Raw genomic sequence first — 18,342 nt, forward strand, 5'->3', positions numbered from 1 at the left:
TTTGTGGATCAAGTGTAGTGGTTAGGAAGAGCATTTCTGAAGACAACCTTTTTGGCCTCCACCTCTGTGAAGGGTGAAAACCACTCCTTAGAGAGTATCATTCACTCACTCCTGAATAAAAATTTCTCTGTGGGAAGAATACTGATTGACATTCTGATGAGTTCAGAAAGGGCAGGCAAGGAGCTATTTGAGAGACAATGAGCTTCATGTTGTGGTAGTCTGGATGCAATGGGCCCTCATAACTCATAGGGAGTGACATTATTAGAAGGTGTGGCTTTGTTGGAGCAAATACTGCCTTGTTACAGGAAGTGTGTCACTGTGGGGAGGACTTTGAGGTTTCCTATGCTCAGGATACTAACCAGTGTCTCAGACCATTTTGTGTTGCCTGCAAGAAGTAGGACTCAGCTACCTCTTCAGCACTATGTCTGCCTGCATGCTCCCCTCCTTAATGATAATGAACAGAATCTTTGAATTGTGATCGACCCACCCCAATGTCTTTTTAAAGAGTTGCCATGGTCATGAAGACTATTCACAGTAATATAAACCCTGACTAAGACAACATGGAACTGGGATATGAAAACCAGTTTGGGGATGAACCTTAAAAACTCTATATAGCACACGTTGGTCCTTTTGAGGTCCTAGGTCTTAGCCTCATAAGCAGAGTTTAGTATTCTGCTCTTACATGAAATGAGGATAGGATGCTGCCTCTTTGGACAGAGGTGGTGTCTACCAGATTCCATTAGTGGAACAGCTGGTTAACAGGCCTAAAGATATTCAGATATCTCTAGAGAGCATAGGTGAAAGGATGCCAACTTAGTTCTGAGCTGACACCTCACAGGGCCTATCCTGAAGACCCAGACAAGGTCCATCTCCTCTGCTCTTTCACTGCTCTCCTCTCCTTGCATGTGGATGAGATGGTCATCACACACCCTGCCTTCTGACAACAGGGCACTGAAGAGGCTGGGTCCTTGACTGGAACTCTTGGGCTTCTCTCCTGTAAGTGCTCCTGCTCATCCCTGGGGACCAGTCACTTGCAGGAGAGGCATGTAAACCTTAGCATTTGTACTGGTCAATGTAAGAGCCACTCATAGGGCTCAGGACAAAGTCAGTATTAGAGAATCTAACTTGAAGCTGTCAGTTGGGTCTCTGGAAAAGGTCACATCTTCTTTTGCTTGAACAGAATGAATCTATCACAGCTGATGTAATATCAACATTGAAGGGTCAGCTTCTCTCCAACGACCAGGATAGAGCTTTGACAGTTTAACAGGGAGAACTTTTTGCGCAATCCTAGAGGGAAGTCGGGCTGTCTGTTGAAGTGATTGTTCCTTCTAAATTTCTGTCTTTCCAATTCAGCCTGCAGGGGTCCTTCCCTCTCACACTTGGCACTCTAGCTCAGGGTTGGAACTCCCCTCTGCTGCACACTTGCCTGGACACTGCGAGCAAAGCTCACAGAAAAGGGTTTAAACAACTCAACAAATGATAGAGTCAGTGATGGGGCTTCCTCACCACAGATGTGTATTTCTGGGGTTGAGGGGGGGCCGATTTACTGGATTCTGACCACACTTGTGGGATTCTCTCTTGCAGTAGTCACAACCATTGAATGTCCCCAGGCAATTAAGGGTGTCACAAAGCCTACAGAAAACATGGCCTGGAACTACCCAGAGGAGGTCTCCCATGAATCTAAGGCCCAAGAGATCTCCTGTTCTCTTTCCTTTGTCAGAGATAATCCATCATTGCCTCAGCTGTGAGAAATGCTGTCTTATCATGTCATCTCCATTACTCACCACAGGGATGGGCTAGATAGATAGGCTATGTGTGCTGCAGAATACTAAGAGAGGAGGTGGGTATATGTTCAGTAGGGTCACACAGCCCACTTGTCCCTCAGGGCTGTGTGTGATTGGGGAACATCACTAACAGAAGACCCATTTCTGAGTGAAGAGTCTTGGGCTGGGTTCCCTGAGTGTGTTCTCACATGTCACCACGAGCTCCAGGGTGTCACTGTAAGCTTACCAGCCATCAGGGTTGTGATATTTTCCTGTTTGTTGACATGTCATAGATGTTATGGAGAACCTGGCCTTGTTCCTGATCTCCAATGGTGTCTATCTATCTCAAGGTTCTGGGTTTAACTCTTGTTGCAGAGTTTATATTTGGGTCTCCATGGTCCCCTGACACCATATTGTCACTGGATTCCCTGAGGTGATCACAGAACCTGGCTCAGCCCTGATGGTGGGTATGGGAATGGTACCTGAAAGGAAGCAAGTGAGGAGGTTGGTGTGTTTGAACAGTGCTGTGGTAATATATTGTGTACCTTAATAAAGCTTGCCTGAGGGTCAGAGGACAGAGCCAGCCACTAGATTAGACATAGATGTCAGGCAGTGGTGGCACATACTTTTAATCTTAGCACTCAGGAGGCATGGATCCATCTGAATCTATGTGAGTTCAAGGCCACCCTGAACTACATGAGGTTGGCTCAGTCTAGGAGAGAAACAGAGCTAGACAGTGATGGTACAAATCTTTTATCCCAGCACTTGTGATCTCATGCCTTTGCTTAGGAAGCACACATGCCTTTAATCCCAGGAAGTAATATGGCAGGGCGAAGAAAGGTAGATAAGGTGTGAGGAGACAGGAATTAAAGGCTCTTTTTGGCTGAGGTCTTTCAGATGAGGACTCAGAAGCTTTCAGGATCAGCTGAGGAGTTGGCAAGGTGAGGTTGGCTATGGCTTGCTCTGTTTCTCTGATCTTTTAGCCTTTACCCCAATTTCTGGCTCAGGTTTTTTATTATTATTATTATTATTATTATTATTATTATTATTATTATTAAGACCATTTAAGATTCAAACAACACAGTGGCACAGAGAAGGCTACAGTTAGAGATGACATGTAACCTGATTTTGACTAGCAGATCTATTTTCTCCAGAATATCCCAGGGTTCCATTACAAAGCCATCCTTTCATTTCTGTATCTTGGGTTCAACTGTTTCTCATGCTCCATGTCAATAGGCTTAGGAGTCTGGCTCCCCTCACCCATAATCCGCTGAGAACTTACATAAGACTCACCATTATTTCAAGACATGCTTGGGCTTCCTTATCTGATACCAGGAGCTATGGATCTCATTGGGTTCTGACCATGCTTACAGGTTTCTCCAGTGTTAGCTATACCATCTGAATGTTCACCTCTGGCTGAGGATCACAGCCCTGTAGGGAATAGACTCCTGGACTGCCTGGGTGCATAAATACTGTGAGATCAGGGATCAGGAGCACTCCTGTTTTCCTCCCTTGCTTTGAATATTTTATCATGTGCTTATTGTGAGACACACTAAAGAATCGTATTCCCTCCTGCAGTCACAGCAAAGCTGGAAAGGGCTGACAAGCTGGGTTCTCTATAGTGGATACGGAAGAGGAAAGGAGACAGTGTGTTAAATGGGCACTCATCTTATCATTGCCAGTCAGTGTCAGGATATGAGAGTTGGACACCCTGAGAGAAGACCCTTTCTCTGAAGGTAGATGCTGGGGCTGGGAACCGTGGGTACTCTCTCACCCATCGCCACCAGATCCAGAGCATGAACAAGCTAGTACAGATCTGATAGTCACAGAGCTATCTCTCTACATGGTGCCATTCAATAGATAGAATAGGAAATTCAGCATTACTACTGAGTTCCAGTAGGGTCTGTGTGCACCATGGATCTGGGCTTCCATCTTTACAGAGATGATATTCCTGGGATCCTGTTGTCCTCTCCACATGATTGTCACTCAGGTCCCCCAGAGAACCACAGAGCTTTGCTCAGCTCTGAGGATGGGTTTAAAGAGTGTCCCTGTCAACCCTCAGCCTAAGGTTCTTCCTTGCCTCTCAGGATCAGCCCATACCTGCTAACCACCACCTCAACTGCCCAGGAGGGGCTCATGGTTACCAGTTAGCAAAGAGCAACCTGGGAAAGCTAGAAACACACTCACTCATTAGTACCAGGGTCTAGAGTCCAGACTCAACCCTGGAATAGAGTGACCTATGAGTGGTTTGTCCCTGAAGTCCAGTCCAGTTTTATATTTCTCAAGAGCTTCCTGCATCCCCTAGGGTTTCTGATGGGACCACAAAGTGTCCTCCCACCTTCGCATCTCACCCAGACAGAGAAGTGTTGTGAAGGGAAAAGTCATGGCGTCTTCAAGGGGCCACAAGGCCTGGATGGATGGACAGGCACATAGGATGTGGCTGATGGAGGCTGGTGCTACTTGTCATGTGATTGTCATTACAACAGCCCCACTGGATAGGGCATTTCACTCCCTAGATGCCTGGTCCTCATTTCCTTAGTACTCAAACTAGGACAGCCTCAAGACCCTGTATTCACTTCTTACAGAAACGGTGTTTGCCTCATGGGTGCAAAAGATGTTGAGAATAAATAATGGTTGGGTGATTAGCCATTAACAAGATATTTATAGCACCACAAGGAACATCATGGGAAGAAGAGCAGAAAAGATACAAGTACCAGAAGATGGGGAGTGTGGTTGTGAAATGCTGTCGTCTGGGAAGTGGTACAGCTGTTACAAGCATGAAGCTAGAAGAGCTGTGGTCACTTGTTCTGACACCGCATAGGACAGTCAACAACCAGTCATAGATGCAGGTGGGAGCCTAGGACCATGTGCTCCCCTGCCTCTGGTTAAACCCCAAAGTCACAATACAAAACAGAAAGAAAAGAATATAAAAAAGGATTTATAGGGAAGAATTCAATTTGAGAGGGGTAGGAAAGAGACAACAGAGGGCAGAGGGGAGAGTACAAGTCTGAAATGATAAAAGAACAAGTTTAATAATTAAAAAATGTTAATGAGAGACTGGAGAGATAGGTCAGCAGTTAAGAACACTGACCCCTGTCATAGAGGACATTGATTTGTTGTCTTATGGGGGATATTTGATGAAAATATCCTGTACATTCAAAAAGACAGACTTTTTTTACTGAACCTCAGAGCCAGAGTTAATAATACACTTTGATTCCATTTAAGACTAATAACCTGCCTCCTATTCACCCTGTTTAACATGCCTTTAAGAGACCTTTAAGAGGACAATGTATCAACAGACCTTTCTTGCCTTGGATTTCCCACAAAATAAGCTTTTATGACTTATGCTAATGCATAACTTTAATATTAAATTAGTTAATTTCCCATTTTCAAAACCCAGAGTAATATATGAAGGTACGTGTGTTTTATGGTCATAATGTGCTGAAAACATCAGACAGGTCAAAAGTGATCTTGTACAACAAATACCCACCATAAATGCTTAAAACAGCATATGTATATTACTTCATAAGCATATACTAAAGGACTGAATTCTTTAGGGTTAGTCAGAATAAGTGAATTAGTAATCCCTTATGAAACTCTGTTAAAATCTCTGTGGGTTGTCCCTTATTCCTTCCTCATGTGATGAGTTCTTTGTTGTTAAATACATACAGAGACAAGCCTTTTGTTAAGGACTATCAGATACTACAAAGACACAGCCAGACACACAACAGAATGACAGACTAGTTAGAAACCATGAATTGCAGATGGACAGAAGGAGCAAGGAGAGAAGTAGCGAATTCAGTTTTGGTCTCCATCTTGGTCAAATCAATCTAAAGAAAAATGTTTCTTTCCTTAACGCAGCACTGACACATTTTGGTGATGTTTCTGAGGTTAACTTTTTTTTAATTAAGAATTTTTTTATTCATTTTATATACCAGTGACAGATCCCTTTCTCCTGAGGCTGTCTTTAATGTGTTTAACTAATGTACAAAATCAGTTCCTAGCATCTACCATGAGTATTAGTGTGCTATTTCTGATATAATGTGGTATAGTTTTTTGGAGTCTATTGTGTGACTTCTTTGCTCAAATTGTTTATGGTCATCAGGAAAAAAGAAAAAACTGTACTGAGTGAAATAACTCAGGCAAAAAAGACAAAGATCTTGAAGATGGAGAGATGTCTTTGTGATTAAGAGTACACACACACTCATCTATGGGACCTGACTTCAATTCCAAGCACCCATGTCAGATGGCTCACAGTTTGCTATAACTCCAGCTCTAGGGGTATCAGATGCCTCTGGCCTCCCTGGACACCTGCAACATATACACACCACATCTACACATATAGTTTAAAATAAAGCAAATCTTTAAGAAGACAGAGGCCACTCAAGGCCTGAGCTGGCAGGAAGACACCTATGTGCCTTCTGATGCCATTGGACTCAGGTAGATAATAGCCACCCATAGGCTAGCTTGGGCCCTTAAGGCTTGGGCTAGTGGGAAAACATGCATAGGCCTGCCTGGTGCCAATCTGCTTTGGTGTGAAGATACTCCTGACTATGAGCTGCAGGAATATATTATGGAGATTCAGCTGTATATAATAAAGCTATACCTAGAAAGATCAAGGTATCTTTCTAGAGAGAAATCATTTACCAGGGAATGTTTGGTATTATCCAGCCTTTAATATATCAGCTGTCTTCTGCTATGAATTTCTTGTGTGCTCATATACTACTAGACCATATGGAAAACAGTATAAGCTTCTCAGACATACTGCTAATCTACTAGGTAACACCCCTACAGGCAGTGAAGGAGACAGGAAGACTGCAGATACATAGCTTTGTTTCTTGTGCAAACGAAGTTCAGACCATCCCTTTCCTTCAGACCTAGTGGCGTTCCAGAGGTATTGACTCAAGACAAAAAGAGGTTTTTTTGTTTTGGTTTGGTTTTGTTTTGCTTGTTTGTTTGTTTGTTTGTTTGTTTGTTGTTGTTGTTGTTGTGTGTGCAACCATGTGCAGTAAAGACTAGGGCAGAATTCATGTGGCCAGAGAGAAGAGAAAAAGGCAGAGTTTCTGTAGATGGTCATTCAGACTGGCTCAGGCCAAGGAGTAAGGAGCAAGGAAAAGTTTTGCAGACTCTGGATTTGAATCATGTCAGAAGAGGAGAAGAGGAAGAAAGGATGGAGGACGAAGGAATAGAGGACAAAGATGAGATCAGAACTTAGTTGTTACTAGGGCTATGAGAGGACAAAAAAAGAAGGGACAGAGAGGAACCGAATGTTAGAATGGAACTGAACCTGTGTAGATATAAGTTTGTTGTAGAGAAATAAAGTAAATGGACATAAGAAACTGGTGTGCATAGATTCTTTTCCCTCAGATAACCCCACACTGGATGTAGCATCATCCCCAGGACTCTAGAAAGGATTTTCTCAGGCCAGGCCCTTGGGAAAACTCTAATAACTCCCACTGACCAGCCTGGGTCCTCAAGGTCTGGACTGACTGAAGACATCATCAAGCCTGCATGATGCCATATGTCACAGGTTAATAGAAGCTACCCACAGGCCAGCCTGGGTCCTCAAAGCCAGGGATAGCTGAAGACATCAACCAGACCACCTGGTACCTCATTGTACCAAGCAGGTAAGCTCCATTGTGATGAGCACAATGTGGAGGAGAAATGGAAGAGGAAGAGAAGCAGAATGGTTCATGTGCTGTAGAAAGATGTGGAAAAGAAGAATTGAAGGTGGTGAGGAGCAGGCTGATATGGGTGGTATACTTGCCACCCGAGGCCATGGTGTAATCTGGTTCCAGACTGATGCCAAGGGTCATGTTTTAGTCTGTGGTCCTACCACTGCCAAGGTCTGTGTTGATGTTCATGGCCCATGTTGCCACCAAAGGCCACAAGGATGCCCAGTCTCTGGGCTACCACCCAAGGCCATGTAGAGGTCTGAGAGCCTTGTGACAACAGCAGCCATACTGATCTGAGTGGCCTGCACTGCCACCTAGTGACATGGTGATGTCTGGGCCAGAGCTGCAAGTGAAGCCCATGCCTGGGCCCTACGAGATCAGGGTCTTTGATGATGACTTTGCCTCTGTTACCACCAAAGGCTGTGGAGGTGTCTTGGGTCTGACCTGCAACCTAAGGCCATGTTGGTGTCCAAAAGCCATAGTACAGCTATGAGATACGGATCAGAGTGGTTTGCTCTACTACCTGGGGCCAAGATGACCCCCGGGCCTAGGCTGCTCTTGAAGGTCATGTCTGGGCCCACGGTCCTGTTGAAGCTAAGATCTGTGTTAAAGTCCATGGTGCTTGTTGCCACCAAAAGCCACACAGAAGCCTGGGCTTGTTGGTGGCCACAAATGGTGGATGACTACAAGGAGGCAGTGTTTTCTGCACCCAGAAAGGCTGCTGCACCTCTGAACTCACCGCAGTGATAACAGCATATACAAGCCCCTAACAAGCTCAGGTCAGACCAAATATAAGCATAGAGAGCGTAGTTGGGCATGAAGGCTCCACCATAGCTGAGGCAATGCTGTCAATTGATAGCTTTTTGGAGACAGATGCCACACCAACTCCAGTGTCGTCCATGTGACATGAACAATTATGTCAATAATAGCGCACGGGAGATAGGTGTCCCACGGGACTAAACTCCCTGGAGGTCCCTGGCAGAGTGCTCGTGTTATGCCTCCTTCTCGAAGGAGATGTGCTTCATGGATCATGAACTCCCTGGGATATGGGTTCTATATAACTGCTTTTCTGATAATGTTCTAATTAATCTATGAAGCACAGCCAAAATTAATGAATGCTTGGGTTGTGAACTATGGAGGATAGGGGAAGCTGAACATGGACCTTATTTAGATATAGCAGAATGAGCTATTCCTTAAAGACCCCAAGCCACTAGATAATAGAAAGTATATAATAGAAAGTATATAGTAGAAAGTAGAATAGTTCAGGCACTTCTAGGGAATGAACACTCACCCACTAGGAACCCTTTAGAAATCCCAACTAAAGGGATTTATGACAAAAGACATTATCTCATAGGAGGCAGATGGTGGGCTCCTCTGTTGAGGAAGTTCAGCATGAAAAACTTAAGGACTACAGCAGAACCCCTTCCACTTACAGGCATAAAAGTATAAAAGTCCATATTCCAGCAGGTAAAAGGGTTTTATATTAAAGGAGATATGTGATAAAAGAACTGAAGAAAGACTTAGGGATGATCTGCAACATTCAAATTGGCTAAGTGGGTCATGAGAACCAGAAAAATAGAAGTGCTTAACAAACTAGCAAGTGGCTGAGATAAAGATGAAGGACACAGCTGCAAGAAGCCTTCACAAATCTAGGAACTGTACTAAGGTTAAAAAACACAGACTGCTCTTTGGGTCATAAAGTTCTTGTGGGTAAAGGGATATATGTCTAGCGCCGATTAATAATTGTGTGCTTGCTGTTTTTTAAAGATGATGTAATTAAATTATTGCCAAGCTCTTGTTGTTCCTTGTATGACTTGATAGTTTTCTTTTCTGTATATAAACTACTGATTTGCAGAAGTAAAATTGCAGCAGACTCAAACCACTTCTGATTTGAATCTGTCATTCACCGAATCCTTGCCTTCCTGACTACCCAAGCCCTGATCCCCCTACAGTCGTGGTACCCTCGAATAGCCAGTCCGTGGTAGACAGTCTGTTTTTTCAAGGGCATGGCCTCTGGTTGATGGACCATAGTCCAGCGAAGAACTCCTTGGTATGTTCCTGAGAATATATGCTAGGCTTCTTATGGTCACTTGAGCAACTAGAAAGAAATATAATAACAATGAGGGTGTGGATCTGGGGCACAGCCTGAAATGTCTACACACTTGTGATGGGTTGTAGGATAGCTCTCAATATCTGCCAAGGGCTCTGGTGTTTTAAAGAATACATTATAAGTGTCCATTCAGCACTTATCACTGCAGTGTTTAATAAAAATACATAGAAATGGAAACAGTTATGAAGAACTATGTAAAGGAACAGAACAGACAAAGTGACTTATATTAGAAAGGGTGATTAGCTTACATGGTTTAAGCTGGGAAGTGCAAATGTCTGTTTCCATGCCTGAGAAACTGAGACTCCAATAGCTGTTCAGTTCATGAGGCCGACTTTCTCAGCAGTTACAATCTGGTACTGAAGGCCTGGGTGACTTCTGTAAAGTTACTGATCTTTGCTCCATGTGGGAAGGTTGAAGAATGGAGGGTTTTTTTTTTGGTTGGTTGGTTTTTTTTGTTTGTTTGTTTTTGTTTTTTCGAGACAGGTTTTCTCTGCATAGCTTTGCGCCTTTTCTGGAGCTCACTTGGTAGCCCAGGCTGGCCTTGAACTCACACAGATCCGCCTGGCTCTGCCTCCCGAGTGCTGGGATTAAAGGCATGTGCCAGCTGGGATTAAAGGCATGTGCCACCACCGCCCAGCTAGAATGGAGGTTTTAATGAGAGAGAAAGATGAGAAGAGGAAGTGCAGGAGGGAGATCAGAGGGAGCAGACAAAGGGAAAGGGGAAAGGAGGGACACAGGAGGTGGAAGAAACCGAAAGAATGCATGCACTCAGGAGCAAGGCCTGAAGGTGGACCAACAAAATCCGCACTGCTTTGCCATCTGACATATTTATGGCTGAGACACTGCATGGAGGTGCTGAAAATTCTAGGGAAATGTGTCACTTTATTCTTCCTTAATTAAAATGCACTTGCAGAGCCGGGCGGTGGTGGCGCACGTCTTTAATCCCAGCACTCGGGAGGCAGAGCCAGGCGGATCTCTGTGAGTTCGAGGCCAGCCTGGGCTACCAAGTGAGTTCCAGGAAAGGCGCAAAGCTACACAGAGAAACCCTGTCTCGAAAAACCAAAAAAAAAAAAAAAAAAAAAAAAAATGCACTTGCAGAGAGCCAGGCAGTGGTGGCATATGCCTTTAATCCCAGTACTCGGGAGGCAGAGGCAGGTGGATCACTTCCAGTTCAAGGCCAGCCTGATCTAAGGAGCTAGTTCCAGGACTGCCAACACTACACAAAGAAACCCTGTCTCATACAAACAAACAAACAAAAAAGCAAAGCATTTGCAGAATTGCCCGCAGGAATCTCTTATTCAATTCCAGCTCCAATTAAGTTAGATGTCAAGTGTTGTATATTGGGTATGGGTGTTCACTAGGGTCCATGGAATCAAGAGACTAGAGGCACCTCAAGTCTTTCACAGCTGCAGGCTGCAGGGGGCGATCCACCTCTATGGACTGGTCTGTTGTAGCTCAGCAAAGGGCTCTTTTATTGTTCTCCAATTGACACCCTTTTAGCAAGTTAATCTTCATATTCCAACACCTGTCATCTAAGCTTCCCAAAGGGACAATGCCAAATGCTAATTCTCGACTGAAGAATACCTGCTATGTTCTGAGTTCTTCTTGAACCAATTTGCATAGGCTTTGCACCTTCAGAAGACTCTCAGAGAAGATTCACATTGAGGGTACCCAGGGAAAAAAGGTAGGAATCACAAAAGTCAGATTAAGGCTAGGTGCTGACACTCTGAAGTCAAATCAGCTGTAGCTCTGCAGGTATTCTTCCAACAGTCAAGTTTAATCATCACAGGATCACATATACCTCTCCCAGGATCTGCTCTTGGCCTTCAGGATACAGACTCATCAGGAATTATGAGTCACGGTCATAATAGCTGTGACTACAGTTCCAAGGGTTCACTGTGTGCTGCACACAGCAAGAGGTTGTGGGCATCATCAGCTAGAACAGCCTTGCTGAGAATACAGAACTTCTGAATTGTTGAGGATTCCACTGCAGGACTCAGAGATGAGGGTGACAACTCTTAGACATTTTTAATGGGAGAAGTGAAGTTGGATTGACCGTTCAGACATATCTACGCTAGGGGACCAAGTGCTCAGGGAGGGCTTGTTCTGAGCAGTTGTTTTTGTGGTTTTCTGTTTGTTTGTTTTTGTTTTGTTGTTGTTGTTGTTTTTCTGGGATGTCTTGCAAGAGCTGAAGAAAACTGGTAAGTGAGTAGGGTGTTACTAGAACATGGGAGCTCAGGATGTAGTCACCACAGTCCCAGGTCACACTTCCAAAAAGTCCCGGCTTTTGCTGACCACACAACTTTTATTCTGTCTAAAAAAGTAGGTCTAGGGGCTAGGTGATGCTGTCACATGAGACTCACAGTTCACCTCACCTCTAACTGGAACCCAAAGACCCTCCAATGTCTGCACTGGGAGGTCTGTGAACTATAGGAATTGTGGAATGCAGGCTTTGCAATTCCATTCTTCACCACAGTGGCAGCACTGTGTCCCCTGCAGGCCGCACCCTTCCCCTCTGTACATCACAAATTCGAAATCCACTGGAGAGAGGATGTGTGTTAAATACTTTTCCTACAAGAAATAAATGAACAGAAGAAGGGAAAACTGTGTTGATGGACATGTTAGTTAGAATGATTATGACAGTGGATCCATAAGGTAGAGGTGTATAAAATCACCAAATTGCACATCTCAAACACATAAACTTCTGTTTAGCCATGTTTCATCTAAGATTAGGAAGAGTTTCTTTTCCTTTCCTTTTTTTATTTTACAATTCTATAAGACCACATATTTTATTTGCATAATATTATTTAATTGCAAATTTTAGTTTATATGTGAACTATTTTATCTAATTAGAATACTCCCTACAGAATAGAAACTTTTCAAAAGTTAAATATAATTATACTGTCCCCATCCACTTTCCTTCCTCCAATGACTCCCATCTCCCTCTCAGATTGATGGCCTCTTTTTCTTTAATTTGTACACACACATACATACACACACACACACACACACACACACACACACACACACACACACACAAATATATAAACACAGCCTACTGAATCCATTTAGTGTTGCTTGTTTGAACATGATTTCAGGGTCCACCATTTGGTGATAAACTGAAGGCCATCCCAGGGAAAAACTGATTCTCTCTCTTAGTATTGCTTAGTTGCCTGTTGTTCTTTGTCTAGGGGAGGTGCCCTGTGATATTTCCTCCTTACCCATTAACATTTCTCCTGGTGCTGCCCATGCTCAGCTCTTGTTTAGGCAGCCATATTGTTGGGGCATCATGGCTGTAGCTTCTCTGTCATTCCTAGGAGACACAGTCTCCCAGAGCAGAGGCCATGCTTGGTTCTTAAGGCACTTACAGTCTTCCTGTCTCCACTTTGTCAGTGTTCCCAGAACCTTAGGTGCAGAAGCGGTGCTGCAGATGCATCGGTTGAGGCTGAGCAGAACCCATCAGTTTTCCCTGCAATGTGACCAGCTGTAGATTTCTTTAATGGTCTCCGGCTCCTGCGAAGTGAAGCTTCCTTGATGAGGGGTGAGAACTACATTTATCTGTTAATTTGTCCACTGTTTTAAAACCAGAAATAAACCAAGAAAACATAATATTTCATTGGTGATACAGTTGAGTGAGTTCAGAGTGAACACCCTTTCTTGAAATTGTAAGACGATGACTAGCTTATAGAATGGTAATGTCTGAGGAATTACAGGACTAAGCACTCTGTATTGGAGTGCTCATGCCAACAAGGAGGCTCATGACTGAGAGAGGCTAATTCTCCTTATAATGGTCACTTTCTTCCTGTAGTTCTCTGCCTAAGCATTGGACCCCATGAAAATTTTCCCCTTCCATGTGAATGCATTCATTGATAGTGCATTTATTTCAAGTGTAGAAATAAACCATTTCTCTAGACAGTTCTAAGAGAAAGAGTTTCACTGAAGACTTCCTGGCTTTTATAATCTTTCTGTGGTGTTCCCTGGGCCACAGATGCCAGAGCTGTGATATACATGTATCTGTTGGGGCTGGACTTCCATGATCTGTTGATCACTGAATTGTGTCCACTTGTTAATTTCTGTGATGATCACCATTGGTTGTAAAGAGAGGCTTTTTTGAGGCAGGATTAAGACTCTGAAACCATATATATATACAAAAAAACAAAACAAAAACAAAATCAGACTGACTCAGTAGATTTTGTTTATATATTTGTGCACATGCATATTCATATAGCACAGATGGATGTGTACATATGTAACAATAATAAAAAGAGTTCATCAACTTGAGAGTGGGGGACATGGTAGAGGTTGGAGGAATGGTATCTGGGAGGGGCTAGAGGGAGGTGAATAGTGATATAATTCTATTTTAATTAAAAACATATTTAAAAAATAATCATAAGAAGTAACCCCTCAAGGGCTGGAGAGATGGCTCAGAGGTTAAGAGCACTGGCTGCTCTTCCAGAGGTCCTGAGTTCAATTCCCAGCAACCACATGGTGGCTCACAACCATCTGTAACGAGATCTGGTGCCCTCTTCTGGCCTGCAGCCATACATGCTGTATACATAATAAATAAATAAATCCTTAAAAAAAAAAAAGAAGTAACCCCTCAAAACAATGAATATTTTTTATCTCTATGAGCCATATAGTAAATGTATCAGAGTTTTGACAAACTCTATGAATTCAAAGAAAAAAGATTGAATTTGCTTTCTATTTGGAGGACTCATATGAAGACAAGACAAAGCAAAACATAGAGGTTATCAGTGGGATAACTGACCTGATAAGTGATGACATGGATGTGTAGATTTGTGGTGGATATTGCTACATATGTACATCGTGGAAGTGGAAAAAGAAAGACTCTAAGAACCAGAAGATTGGGAGAATGGCCACCAAGTAATGACTTCCAGGTATAACACAGCCATTGCAAATGTGAACTATGTAGCCTGCACTGGATGAATAAAATACTGGCCCTATCAACAATCTATTATGGGTCAGGTAAGGACTCATGGATCTCTGATCATGAGCTATTGACTCGTGATGAATTCTGGATCAAGGAGACTCATTGTCTTAAGTTGCATACACATCAGTGAGCCTGCCAGGTTCCTATAGTTCTAAACACAGGTTCAGAGGGACAGTTTGGTTAAAATGGGTGGGAAATTACAAAACAAAAGAAACACAGATAAAGGATTAGGACTTTTAAGGATGAGATAAGAGTTGCTATGGATAGGAGGGAAATACAAGAGGATGGGATAAAAATAATCAGAAAGAAGTATATGCATGTATGATGTTGTCAACAAACACATCCATTTAATGAAAAAGAAAAACAACTTGTAAAAGGGTATAATTTGCTCTGCAAAGAGAAGTTTTGTGAATGGATCTAACATCTATGTTTCAGTCAAGTTGTTGAATAGAAATCTCATCTTTTCCAAGCCTCAGCTACCTCTGAAGTTCATGTGATGGTGTTGATAGGCCAAACTATGAGGAGGCAGATCTGTGCCTGAAATGATATTCTGTGGAGAGAAAGTCTCAGTTTCCGTATGAATATAAACAATATCTGATGCCTTAAATCAACACCAGACATCAGTGTTACCATGATCCTGTCATGCTTGTATGTTGCTGTTAAAACTCATGCAAACTTCAAAACAATAGATTAAATTCTTGGAGAAGATTGTCTCCTCCCCATGCATACAGCCTGGTTTCTTTTTCTTAGAAACATTGGTGTCTGTAAATTTTCATTGTGGTTAACTGTAAGTGTGCTTTTTTTTATCACCTACACTTTTCACATCTCTCAAATCAAGATCTTAGTTTATTGTGGGGATTATAATTTCCCCAAGAAGTGTGTGAGGAACTGTTGAGAAAAGTATCAGAGCTAAGCTTCCAATTTAGAGCAGATGAACCTTCACACTTTCCAAGTCATGGTCCTCTGGCCAGAGTTTACATCCTAGTAACCATGGAAACTGGATTGCAAAGCCCCACCAATCTTCACCTTGTTATTTCCTGGAAGAAATGGTTGACAAAATAGGTTCATGGTGACCTGAATTTTCAGCCCAGATAAGATCAGGTACTGAATTTCTGTGGAAGTGTCTTGCTCTGACATTCAGAACTCACTAAATGGGAGAGCGCGCCCTGGATGTAGGAGAGAGCCAAACCCCAAGGTTTTGATATAATTCATGAAAGTGAACACTCTAAGAACGGTTGAGGCATCTCACCTTCAAACAACGACCTTCAGTGATGCTCCATACACCCTGTCCAGCAAATGAGGTATTTCCTCCTGTCTGTTTTGTTTGTGACAGTCTCACAATGTATACTAGGCTTGCATTGAACTCACAACAATCCTTCTGCCTCAGCATTTTGAGCACTGAGATTACAGCCACGAACTACTACTGTTATTGATTCATCTCACTCCATTATTCAAACCCAAACTGTGTGGATTTCTAGTGTCAGTTTTAAAGGCCACATTGAGAAGAGCTGAAAATGGGGGGGGGGCTCATTTTCTCCGCTCCCTAAAGCTAGAGCCCCTCCCTCTCCCACAATTCCTCAGTGTTGCTAGGGGTGTTGGTGAGAAAGAAATGTTTTAGTGTGTCACTCTGGATTTAGCTATTTCACCTTGAGACTGATGTTGCCAATTTATTTCATTTTTTTTATTAAAATTGGGGTTTGAGTTAAAGAAATAAAGCATATGCGTCATTCATGAAGGAATGCAGTTATTAACCCAAATTGTTAAGTTACATGGAAAAACAATAGAAAATGAGTACTTTAGGGAGGCAAAGGGGTGAGAAAAGAAGGGACCAGTCAGAGAAAATAACAGCATTTGTGGGAAAGTATCAGAGTTTAATGGAAGAATAATTATCTTCAAAAACTATCCTGACATCTCTGTGCTTCCAAATCATGTCACTCCCCTGGAGATCCAAACTCAGAGTTGACCCAGTCTGTGCCAAGATTTAACTCCAGAACCACATCAGCTTGTAGAATTCACTACGTACAGTAGTCGTTTTTCCACCACTCTGAGATGGGTACTGCTGTCTCTGTTGTTCACCTCCTGGCTGCATCTGGTGTCTTTCTCTGGCTGTGCTGAGCATCAAATAGAAGAATTCCAAGAACCAACAGGACCAAGCCACCCAATGTGATCCTGGTAAGATTCTCCACTGTGTGATCTTGGAGATGTGAGCCTGGGTGATTTTAGACACAGAGGTCACACTACAGCCCAGACTCCATGTTCCACACAGGGTACTTACCCCCACTAGATAGACAAGGCTTGACTATCTGCAGCCCGCTCTGCACCTGTTCTCCTTACTCACCTGTTTTGGGGTCTGACATGTTTGGTGATGAGCTGGTGGTCTCAACCATTCCTAAGAACCATAAAAGAGGAATAGAATAAATAAAGTGGTTAAGAGAACAGGTCATTGACTATTTCCTGGATTCCTCCTCTCTATAAGTGTATGTTATTCTGATCATGATGGTTTGAGATGAACTACTTAACTGTTGGCTAAGGGTTCTTTCCATAAGCTCCTCTTGCTTTCAGATATAACACCGAATTCATGCCACCCACTGTGGACTGAGCCATCTCGCATCAATCATTAATCAAGAAAATGGCCTACAGACAAATTTGAAGGTGACATCTTTTCAAGTCATGTTCCCTCTCTCTAGATGACTCCAGCTTGTTTCAAATAGATAAAAAAAACTAATCACCAAAGAATGCATTATATATATAAATAAATTATATATATATAATATAAAATAATATACTTCATATATTTTATATTTGTCATATATCATATCTTATATAATATCCATTTTTATATATTTTATATTATATGAAATGTCAATTTATATATTGTCAAAAAATGAGATATATTAATAAAGACATTTAACAAACTGTTTCTACATTTGAGGATAGAGAGATGGAGAGATGGCTCTGTGGATAAGAGTGCTCAGTGCTCTGGCAGAGGACCTGAGTTCAGTTCCCAGCACCCATGTCGGTGGTTCACGTAGGTGAACACTACGTGGTTGTTTCTGCCAAACACTTCCCACCAGCCATTGTGCACAGCAGCGGCCTCCATTTCTCAGTGTCCATCTCCAGTTTAGTAGCACAGAATGAACAGAATTGGCAAAGACCTCTTTGGGGTGTGACAATCATTTACAATTCAATCACAAAGGGCTTCCCACTAATGGGACAAATATTCATAAATCAGTGGGGAAAAAAGCTGCCCAGAGACATATACAGCACTGAAAAGCCAAGCCGTGAAGGAATGCCTAAAGATGTGGCCATCATTTGAACCAGACAAGGGAAACAGAGCCCAAAGTTGTGAACAGCATCTGTACACCAACCTCTGAAAATCTATACAGAGGTGTGACTGGCATCTCTGAGCCCTGGAAGGAATGCTTAGAAAAAACTGGCACCCAGGCAAGATATCACATTTAGATTCCACATGCCTACCCAGACCTATCTATAAACTACCTATCTAGTTTATTCACATGAACTCAATAATTTGTTAATTTAATAAAAAATGTTTTTGAAACAAAGTCTGTCTGTGTAGCTCTAGCTGAATTGAAAGTTATTATATATACCAGGCTGGACTAGGACTCAGAAATCTGTCTGCCTCTGCCTCCCAAGTGTTAAGATTTAAGGTGTGTGGCACCATGGCTGCATTAATAAACATCAATTTAGAAGAGCAGCTTGTTCCTGCTGTACTCAGTTTCTCTCTCTCTCTCTTTTGGCCGCGTATTTATTTTTGCATCATATATTTTCTCTATATTGCTGTGGTAGTTTGAATGTAATTGGCCCCCATAGGCTCTAAGTAGT

General features: G+C 42.6%; 1 protein-coding gene across 4 annotated transcripts in view; it reads right to left on the reverse strand.

Annotated features, from left to right (window-relative positions):
- Positions 1-13,463: 13,463 nt before the first annotated feature.
- LOC107399851 (leukocyte immunoglobulin-like receptor subfamily A member 5) overlaps positions 13,464-18,342 on the reverse strand; it is a 37,066-nt gene continuing 32,187 nt past the window's right edge. For 3 of the 4 annotated variants that reach the window (XM_076568765.1, XM_015989279.3, XM_076568768.1), the window contains 2 exons: positions 16,838-16,888; positions 16,350-16,708 (listed from right to left, as the gene is read on the reverse strand). In XM_076568765.1, the coding sequence (XP_076424880.1) occupies positions 16,572-16,708; positions 16,838-16,888 (188 nt within the window). In that variant the 3' untranslated portion in view covers positions 16,350-16,571. Of the gene's footprint in view, positions 13,678-16,349; positions 16,709-16,837; positions 16,889-18,342 lie in introns of those variants that run through there. The other variant, XM_076568759.1, reaches the window with a different exon arrangement.

The sequence above is a fragment of the Peromyscus maniculatus genome, chromosome 1 (assembly GCF_049852395.1).
Source record: "Peromyscus maniculatus bairdii isolate BWxNUB_F1_BW_parent chromosome 1, HU_Pman_BW_mat_3.1, whole genome shotgun sequence".
In the NCBI taxonomy this organism is placed as follows: domain Eukaryota; kingdom Metazoa; phylum Chordata; class Mammalia; order Rodentia; family Cricetidae; genus Peromyscus; species Peromyscus maniculatus.